Below are 10,224 nucleotides of genomic sequence, written 5' to 3'. Positions count from 1 at the left end.
CTACTAATGCTGTATCCAGTTGAATATAATGTAATTGGGCTACATTGGTGTTGAAACTTGTGGTTTCAGCATCAAATGTTATTTTAAAAGTTCATAATTTACAAGACAGAAATTTGTCAGAATAATTAAAAAAAAAAAATGCCTGAAATAATTCTGACAGAGAATTGTTTATTAAAAAAAAAAAAAAAAAATCACCACCCAGTTACTCCCCATGACTGCAACAATAGTCACCATCTTTTAGAAATTCAAAAATAAAAACTCAGATGTGCAGTCTCTCTAAAAGTTGGAAATATATGTGGAGAAAAGCACTAGGAGAAGGACATTTTCAAATGTATCCTGGCCAAGCAGGAAGAACAGAAGATCAACTGACAGGAAAACTATTTCAGCCTGCAATAATAAAAAGTCTTTGATTCTTTGATTATATAGTCTGGACTTTTTACTATTGCAGGGGAAATTCAATTCAATTCAACAAAAATCTGTTAATCACAAGTATATACCCAGTGTACTTATGCTCAGCATACTGTATATTGAAAATATTTCTGACATAAACTTGCTAGTGCTCTTCTGGTCCACATCAATCTAATATCTCTCTGAATAAATGATACTTTAACAATATGGTGAATGTTAGAAAACAATGGATTTGCTCTATCTTCTTTGCTATCATTTTAAAAATGGCAAACTTCTGATAAACTAAAGTACAATATATGACATGCAACCCAATGGCTGACATATGCAGTGTGTATTTTATATTGTACTTGGTATAAATTTGTGCAAAATGAACCCTTTGTTGTTGTTTTTTTTACTGGTCCCTTCTGAGAACTTTTTGGAAAAGACATCATGGATCATCCCAGATCTGTCCTCTTCTATATTTCCGCAAGTACTGGATGGCCGAGACTGCACTTACATTTGCCAGGAGAGCTGGAAATTGAGAAGGAAGTGATAATAACAGAAAAAGGTTTTAAACATATTATAATGCACTGAAATACCTTCTTGTATTGATGTATTAACATACGGTATCAGTATTGTCATATAGTATTGTTTATGATGTTTTAACACACCTGTTTTCCACATGTCTGTAGACTGTGAATTAGAGGATTTCAATACCCAGGAAGCAAACGCAATACAAACCAGGCACATGTCTGCCTGCTTTATAGAAAAGAGAACGTCTTCTGAAAGACAATTATTAGAATATTATATTTAACACGAGTTGCATGAATTCATTCTGTACTATTTGTCTGTCTTTCATTTCGTCTCCCTTTTCTTAGTTAATTATTTGAGACAGAGCACAGGCCTTCGGTTGCTACGCTCTGTTGGACTAGCTTCCTACGGCTTTTCCTTTTACATCCCTTATTTGGCCAGACTTTACTCTTAGCATTACATGGCTGTGATTTAATGTTACAAACTACCATTTGTTCTCTCTTTTATAGACTTTCTGAACTCTCCATAACCTTCAAACTGTTTCTCCTTCTGAGCTGCCAACATGCCTGGTATCCTGAATACACGGGAAAGATGTGATTAGTTCTCCAATGGCTTAACGTGATTTATCCTCACTGCAAGCTTTCATTATGCTCTTTGAAATATTTTATTTCCGAGGCATTATGTTGCTGATCAGTGAAACTGACTTCATTACTGTTTGCACCGATATTTGTGGTCATGGCCTGAGGCATGTAACCTTCTCATAATAATAATAAATGCCTTAAAATATATATCTCGATGTCGGAAAATCCTAAACAGAATTTTAGATGTGAAAACTGCAAATAGATGACGGTTTATTTGTTACTTACTTGAAATAAGTACAGCATGCTTCTGTGGCTCTGCCAGTTGTAGGAGGGATTTGTTCTCCACTTGCATGGGTGGTGCTATTTGTTGGGCTCTTGAGACATATGATGTTGCCTTTTTTGCTTCTTTTGGGAAAATCCAAGAGCTGACTTTGTGGTGCCAGGTGCTCCCCTTTCCTGTAAATCTGATTCTTCTCAGAGAGAAAAGACTACTCCAGTTTCCTCTTTGGCTCATGGAAAAGCACAGGTTTGGCATTCCCGGGGGACTAGTAGACATTTCCGGTTGGCTGTCGAAGCAAGTCGTGTCCCTTATTGGCATATTATCTTCTTCAAAATCTGGGTCAAATTCGAGGTCCTCCACCACAGGGAACACCAGATCTCTCACCACTGAGCGTGAGACAGAGAAGATGGGAACAGTCTTATCTTGGGTTGAAGGAAAGAGAAAATTCCCAACCTCAAAGTTTGAGAAAAAATCATCATACATCTCACCTACAGACAAGTTCTCTGCGAATGGAAATGAGACAGCAGTGCTGCTGAGTCTGTCCGAGGAACCAGCTCCATTAATGTCCTTAGTCGAAATCTCTGAACAACTTAAAATGGATTGATTATCTGCTGTATTGTCAAATGATAAAACAGGTGTTTTCCTGATGACTTCCATTTTAAAAGGATTCCCATTACTGTCCTGAGTAGATGTAAAAAATAAGCTCTGTACCTCTATAGCTGAATACAAATAATGTGGGATTCCATCCTGATGACTTTTTTTTAGAATGTCTAGAGATTCACTCGCATTATTTGGATCAAATTCATGGCCTGGCATGTATGTAGACTTAACTTTTTTAGTCTGTTCTTTGACATGTTGAGGCTCAGGACTAGGACTTCTGTTAAGTATTTGTAGAAACTCCTCATCAAAATCAGAGAGATTAGAGAGTTCACAACTTGAACGGTCTGGTTTAGATTCATCTACATGCGTGAAATAGTCAGAGTCTGCCGAGTCATCCATCAAGCTACTTTCTTGCACGCTATCCTGTTTAGAAGTCAGCAGACCTTTCTCTTCAAGATGGACATCGCTGTCCTCAGTAATTACACTTCCGCTCATAGGAGACCTGTTATGAGCTGATCTAAGATGTAAAATGTCATTTATTGTCAACTTCTCCACTTCATCCCAAAAAGATGAAAGTGCATATATTGGGCAATTTGGATCTACAGCTGCTTCAAGACTTTCCTTCTGTGATTCCTTCCGATTCTGTGCCTCCTGCGAGGGCAGTTTCAATTCTTCCTGCATTTCTGTTGGATACTCTTGCTCTTGTATCTTTTCTAAAGGAGTAGTTGTTGAACACACCTCCAGAATTAATGTAGAACCATTGTCTCGAGTATCTTCAGGATCTTTATGGCTTAAATTGTTGGTCATTGGGTGATCTGGAGTGGTGACTTGTGTGTTACTTTTGGGTTTGTTGGCTATGCTTTGTTCGTTTACTAGAGATTCACTTTGTAATCGTGTACTATCTGTGAGAATTAATGGGGAAGGAGAATTCAGGGAAGCAATGGGGTTGTTTTCTAAGGTTTCTGTAGGAACATCTGAATTGTCTTTGCATTTAAAATTAAACGCACAAATTATGTTTTCCTCTTCCGCAATAAATGATGATGCTTCTGAAGTGCAGTTAATTTGTGGAATAGAGGATTTTTCAAATGCTTCCTTTTCAGGTTCTTTCATGGGAGATGAAACTACTTCTTGATTATTGCATGAGCCTAAAAAAACCTCTTCACTAAAATGACTAGGACATGGATTAAAGTAAATACTTTCCGAATATGTCTGGAGAGGTTGCATGAATTCATTCTGTAATATTTGTTCATCTTTCATTGCTTCTCCTTCGTCATCTTTCTTATTATTTGAGATGGAGCACTGTTTTTCTGTTACTATGCTCTCTTGGAGTAGCTTTCTAGAAGTTTTTTTTTTGCTTGCTTTTTTTTGGCCAGACTTTACTCTTAGCATTCCCGGACTGTCATTTACTGTGACAAACCAACGTTCTTTCTCTTTTTTTGGAGTTGTTAAACTTTCCGAAACCTTCAGAGTTGTTTCTCCTGAGCTGCCGACATGCTCGGCATCCTGAATACATGGGAAGGATGTGATTGGCTCTCCAATTGCTTGACATGACTTATCCTGACTGCGCCTTTCATTATGCTTTCTGAAATCTTTTATATATGAGGCAGTATGTCGCGGATGGGTGAAAATGCCGTCGTTAACACCTACACTGCTATCTGTGGTCAAGCATGCACATGCGGTTGAAACATCATTCAGATTGACCTCTGCGGTTTGCTCAGCAGATCTCTCTTTGTCCGTCTCATAACTTAAGAATCTAGGTTCGTCTGAGGGGTTTTCAGCTTTACAGTCATCATCTTCACTCTGGGTCAATGCTGTAGCATCAGGCTCCTTATTTGGTTTGTCAGGCTTGATCTGGAGATCGAAAACAGGCTCTTGAGTGGAATTTTTCTCATCATCTGTGTCACTGAAGCCTGAATCATCCAGGCTTGCAAGCCGTGCCTGTTGAATAGAGCATTCCTCACTCTCTTCATAAAAACTCTCCCAGTCTCGCTCTGCTATTACAACACTGTGCTCTAAGTCATCCATGACAAGGGAGTTTACACAGCATGATTCAGCATCTGCAAACAGGGTAATGTATATTTTTTTTCAGTTTCTAGTAAGCGTATGAATTATCAGTGAAATGCAGTCCAAAGTATTCATTGTACAACGAACAGTAAAATTTAGTCAAAAGGTTAGTTTTTTTATATCGTATACGTTCTGTAAACACAATATCAAATCTGTCCTAAAACCACCTGATGGAATTGTTTTAAAATGGATATTTTTAAAGGGCAGTTTGAGTTTTTATGTTTAGTAAAATATAATACACATTTGTCTACTATTTGACAGCTACGCAGAAATGGAGATGGAGCCCTGATCAAAATCTAGTATTTCAGATTTACAACAGTGATACAGTGAGTGTTTCTTTCGTATCTGGAACCGAGTCTCCTGGGACTGTAAGGTGACTCGAGAGCAAGCTGCATTCATGGAAAATGTCCCAACAGCTTGGCAGATGTTCAGCATGGTTCAGCAGCTATCAGGCGAGAAAAACAAGCCTGACCAAAGGCAAACCAGTAACAAATCCTCATATTACATTTTTGGTAAAGGCATATAAGATAATTGGGATTTTTTTTTTTTATGTTTCTCTTGCTGTACCAGTGAAAGTCCTTTTTTTTTTTTAAGCAAGCATCATGCTTCTGATGTAGGAGCAAGTGAAAGCAGTCGCTATTCAAATTGAGTAGATGTTTAAAGCAAAACATTCATCCCTAGGTTTCTGAGTTCAGAGAGAATAGTTGAGAAATTAATTCTGATGGTATGAAGATTCTCAAGAAAAGGGTAGTTTTTGTTGCCTTTTATTGCTTCAGTGTACATCAGATTGGAGCTCTTGCATGCGATATAATGTAATAAAAAAACTACTGTGGTTATACATGTGTAACAATGGGTGACATTGTATTTTTAGTTCCTGTAAAATGAGTGCATTTTTTTTTTTTCCTCTAAAAAGTTTCTTTTTTATGCGTGTAGTACAGTATGCTCGAGTAACAACATACAGTATGTTCAAACCATTTAACCACATACTGTAAATGGGTGCAGTGTTTACATTGTGAATCAGTGCAACCTTAACACAGCTGCCTTCAGCAGGCTTTTTGGTCTGTGTGAAACATTCAGTTATGCTGATAACAATGCTTTCATCTTTCTCAACCTGGGCGTAGATGCGTATGAGTTCACACTTAATTAAATGTTAGTTATCCCCTTTGATTTGCGTCATTTGATATGGCTCTTTGTCAGTAAAATGCATTAGTTCCTAATAAATCCGATGTCTGTCAGCTCTCTGTACAGACGTGAAAAAATAAGTACACCCCATGAAAAGTGTTGGCTTTTTTTGACATTTGGACACGCAGACATTTGACTGGCGTGTACTTATTTCATTCACATGGCTATGTATTTTAATATGTATTTTAAGTTAAGCTTTTTATGCACTTACAATGCTAATACAGCAAGATCACACTGCACGGGTCAAGTCAGCCACAAGCACTTAAAACCACTAAAATAAAAATCACCTAATCGTCAAAAGAAAATAAAATGTATACAGTACTCGGCTATCTTTTTCTTTAGTGACATTATGGTTGTTGAGCATTATGTTTGTTTGGATTGTTTGCCTTACCTTTAGGTGTAAGTAATATTTCCCAAATACTTGAACATTGCCCAAGGTTGGCATGGCGCTGTCAACGGCGTTCGCACTGCCCTTGTATAATGGAACACGGGGCCTCTGTCTCGCTCTGTTATAAATAGAGCCGTGTCTCTGGTCACATGAAGGTTTGCATGTGTGCTGCCATATCCAGTGTTACGCTATGAACGCTTGAATAGTGCTTGTCAGGAAAAACAAAATTGATCCTTTATTGATCTATTATTATTAAACAGAATGGCTCAGTCATTGAGTTCCTACCGTCCACCAATATTTAATGGGGGAACTTGTATTTCTAAACATTTGTTTCATTTATTCTTTAGTAGCCTTTCACTTCAGTGCAGTTACAACTAGATACTTAGTGATTTGAACTAAACTGTACAACTGATATAAAGGGAGACATTTCTCTGAGCCTGATGCAAATGCATTTTTATGCATTTTTATCTCCAAATCCAAATTACCCTACATCAACTAACATAAAAAGAGGAGGAGAGTGTAAGTGTCATGACTTTCACAGGAACTGTATTTTTATGGTTTTATTTCCTTGGTGATACAAGTCCAAATAAAACGGAATTGTTATTGAGGTCAATAATAAAAAGTTATGAGAGTAATGTTATTATAAATAGCAAGGTATTTCTGTGTAGCATAGGGCCTCTACGACACAGTCAGCAGTTTAGTACATACATAACACAACCTGGAGCATTTCCATTTCTACACACTGACCATTCAGAAATATTTTTAAAGCAGTGACATGACCTGATAGATAATACTACCTAACGTATCATTTTGTAAGTATGTAATTGGGCAGGTACTGTTTGTTTATATAGTTTCTTTTAGAAAATGGGAAAAAAAACATGGATTGAAGGAGGAGCACATTGGAGGCAAAATATTGTGATTTAATAAAATAGCATGACTTATCAGTCATGTACCCTTGGGTTTGCTTACAGTAGTGTTTGTTCTTGAATCTGGAACATACTTCTTAGTAACATATCATTCAAACCTACGGCTTGAGTCATGACTCAACTTGGCTCCGTCATCATTCGAGACACAAGGAAGACACAAAAATCAAGACTCTTTTTTTTTTTTTTTGTATTGGCACCAAGGTGATGAAATAAATTTCACTGACTAAAAGCATTAAACTGCAACTTGAACAATAAAATGATTACTATGAAGTAAACTAAACGACTAACTGTAAAAATACTAGATCCTATACTATACACTCTACTTTCTCATTTACATGGTCTTAGATTAATATTCTTACACAGGGTGCTATTTGTGCTAGTGTGAGGGAGTTTTCCACGGAGACTACACAACACTGCTGTAAGTCATTCTGGATAAATGCTGTAATTATAAATATTAATGTAGAGTGTATAATACAGACGTTCTTAGGATTGCTCTGATCAATTCAAAATAGTGAATATATCCTGTCCTTATGTACACCTGTCCATGGGGGTAGCTATTTAATTAATTTTTTTTTTTTTATTAAAAATGTTTTTTATTCATAGTTCAAATACAGTGAAATGGAAAGTGCATACAACCTGTGGTACAGTCCCAAGCAGAATAACATTTTCTGTATATTTACTGTATAATACATAGAGCAACTCTTGCTGTACCTGTATTATTATTTTCCATATTTGTTCAAAATCTGAATTATAATATTGATTTCCATCAGCAAAGTTAGCAACTTCAAATGACTGAGGTTTTGTCATAACAGTTAGTTACACCAGACAATCCAATTTAAGGTTTCAACCAAAGCATCCCTCATCTGTCGATAATAGTTTGTTAGATTTTTGGGCCAGTTGATTTTAGCAGCAATATTAATCTTCTATTTTTTTCAGACTGCTATGAAAAATATAGATGAATCTCCCAAAAATTTCAGCTTAAGCTGTATGGCAGAGTACACAATGTCCAGGATGTAGCAATCCATTATTGGGGAATTGCAATCTTTACATGTCTATGGCACAGTCTTTGAGTTTGCATTTAAATCCAAAACTCAACCTCGCTGCAGGTTCACCAGAAGAATTAAATCCTGGAAATATTCATCAATTTTTGCTGGTTGAAGCTGTAGGGAAGATAGTCACATGCTCATTCTGCCTCTCAAAGCAGCCTGCTGTCGAACCCCGGCTGAAGATGCACTGGATGGGCCAGATGACTATGATGAGCAGTATGGCCAACACCAGTAGGAAGATCAGTAGTCGCTGCCACCTTCTGAACAGACCTGTGCACCTCCCCAGTATGCTCCTATTAGTCTCTGTTTCCTCCTGTCTGTTCTCGTTCTGTTGCTTGCTACCCCCAATGTCGATGCAAACATCACTGGGTGTCTGTGGATTTGTGTAGCAGAGCCTCTTTCCATCTAGCCATACATGTTCCTCCTGCTGCTGGTGGATGGGTAGTTGCCCCAGAACCTCCAGGCTGGTAGCCAGAGCTGGTGGACCATTTTCAGGCACAGAAGTTGGTTGTCTGCAAAGGGGGCAGGTAATCTGGGTGCCTTTCTGTTCTGGTAAAACAGCGACAAAGCGAGACAGGCACTCCAAACAGAACGTGTGATTGCACAGCAGAACTTTAGGTGTCTTAAAGGTGTTATCATATGCGGTGAAGCAAATGGAACATTCTGGAGCTGTATCCCAGACTTGGTCCGCATCTTTAGGGAGAGCTGTCTCTGGTGTGTCTGATGTTGCATCGGACGTTGTTGTTGGTAATACTTCAGGTTCCTGCATCTTGTTGTCTTCTATACAAATAGGCATGGAACCTAAAATTGATCAGTGAATTGATCAGTTGTTTCAGTGTAACATAAATGCATTTTCCCCTCATATATTAAATGACATTGGACTCATTTGAACACTACCTATTTATTTAGCACTCAAGTCAGTAGAATAAAGTTCTCAGATTAATGATCGTTTTTTTTTCTCTCTTTTACCTTTTCTTTACTTTCCTTATGATATTAAGCAAGCATAACTGCGAGTTCATACAATCACAGCGATATAGGTGAAAATGTCATTTACCGACCAAATGTATATTATATTTACCTTAAATTTACATATAATCCTACTTGTGTGATTAATTGTTGAATCACTTTGTTTAGAAAATCGAGTCGTAAAATAGATTAGTTACAGAATGTAGTTACATGTAGAACAAACCTTATTTTAAAGTTGATATTTTGTTAACATTTTTATTTTATAACAAATGTCATAGAAGATGAGTCCCATATTGGTAAAGGTCTCGATGCTAAAAGGAACATTTTGTTAAACAGCTGTTCTTTGTTCTGTTCTCTCAGGAAATAGAATATTTGCTGGCAGGTATAAAACAAAGTACATGATAGCTTTAAAATAAATAAATAAATAAATAAATAAATTCCAAAAATCTAACTAGTTCTTGCTGCATTGCTGGCCAACAACACCATTTACAATATGATTATTTTGTGTTATATATTATCAAAACATCATTCAACCATTATTGATATTTAATTTATTTAAATGTAATTACATTCAACTAGTTTTTGCAGAACATTGTATCATTAGAGCATACTACATTATTATTTAGTGCATACTGTCAGAACATGATCTTACCATTAGAGATTAGAAAACGCTGCGTAAGTCCCTTGGAACAAATTCCGTGGAATTGTTTTGTTTCGAAATTTGCCAAACAGGTCTGTCTCACTGCATAAGATCATCTAACAAGCTTGCTCCTTCTGTCCACTATTTTGTTCCTACACTTTATCTACTGTGTGCGTATGTGATATGAACAGGACTGTGACGCTATAATTGTGACGCCTCTCCACTAAGAAACTTTGCCTTACCTGTCTCGTTACCTTCCTATGATTCAGTAACCTCAATCCTATTGCAGACTTGAGAACAAACATGTTTGAAGCAAGAAAGAAGGAAGGACTTTCAGGAACTGATAAGGCAGACAATACAAACAGCGGGGCGTTCACACACACACACACACACACACACACACACTGGTACTAATATACTGCACAATAAGGGTGACAAAGCACTTCTGTATCATTTTTTTTATGACTAAGCTGAATTAAATGACATTCCCTCAGGTAATATTTTCCAACCTATTAGATTGTACCATTTTAAGATTATAATTAAGAATATCACTGTCGAATTACTTCAGATTCTCCTCTTATTGGATATCGCTGACTATTAGGGGATACAGTTTGTTGGAATTTCATGCTGTTC

General features: G+C 37.0%; 2 protein-coding genes across 3 annotated transcripts; both read right to left on the bottom strand.

Annotated features, from left to right (window-relative positions):
* Window positions 1–791: 791 nt before the first annotated feature.
* LOC128614565 (PPARGC1 and ESRR induced regulator, muscle 1) lies at window positions 792–4,404 on the bottom strand. Its single transcript, XM_053635969.1, has 4 exons — window positions 4,164–4,404; window positions 1,785–3,281; window positions 1,059–1,169; window positions 792–918 (listed from the first exon to the last, which is right to left on the bottom strand). Exons 1-4 carry the CDS (start codon window positions 4,402–4,404, stop codon window positions 836–838), a joined length of 1,932 nt encoding a protein of 643 aa, XP_053491944.1. The 3' UTR covers window positions 792–835.
* LOC128614504 (RING finger protein 223) lies at window positions 4,317–10,184 on the bottom strand. Of its 2 annotated transcripts, XR_008387057.1 has the most exons (3): window positions 9,604–10,184; window positions 6,017–8,786; window positions 4,317–4,436 (listed from the first exon to the last, which is right to left on the bottom strand). XR_008387057.1 is itself a non-coding variant. In XM_053635842.1 (2 exons), the coding sequence occupies exon 2, from the start codon at window positions 8,779–8,781 to the stop codon at window positions 8,080–8,082; it is 702 nt and encodes a 233-aa protein (XP_053491817.1). In that variant the 5' UTR covers window positions 8,782–8,786; window positions 9,604–10,184; the 3' UTR covers window positions 5,828–8,079. The 2 variants fall into 2 exon arrangements, 1 of the variants encoding a protein (XP_053491817.1); XM_053635842.1 differs by lacking the exon at window positions 4,317–4,436 and having other exon boundaries at window positions 5,828–8,786.
* Window positions 10,185–10,224: the final 40 nt, after the last annotated feature.

This window comes from Ictalurus furcatus, chromosome 11 (genome assembly GCF_023375685.1).
Source record: "Ictalurus furcatus strain D&B chromosome 11, Billie_1.0, whole genome shotgun sequence".
NCBI classification, from domain to species: Eukaryota; Metazoa; Chordata; class Actinopteri; order Siluriformes; family Ictaluridae; genus Ictalurus; species Ictalurus furcatus.
This window is presented reverse-complemented; position numbering and strand designations above follow the sequence as displayed.

Bases quoted from the DNA above. Each gene is read 5' to 3' on its own strand.
- LOC128614565 (XM_053635969.1), bottom strand. From the start codon at position 4,404: ATGGATGACTTAGAGCACAGTGTTGTAATAGCAGAGCGAGACTGGGAG. The intron at 1,170-1,784 runs GTAAGTAACAAA...ATTGTCTTTCAG, and splicing joins GCATGCTGTACTTATTTCAA to AAGACGTTCTCTTTTCTATA. The intron at 919-1,058 runs GTGTGTTAAAAC...CTCAATTTCCAG, and splicing joins TACAGACATGTGGAAAACAG to CTCTCCTGGCAAATGTAAGT.
- LOC128614504 (XM_053635842.1), bottom strand. From the start codon at position 8,781: ATGCCTATTTGTATAGAAGACAACAAGATGCAGGAACCTGAAGTATTA.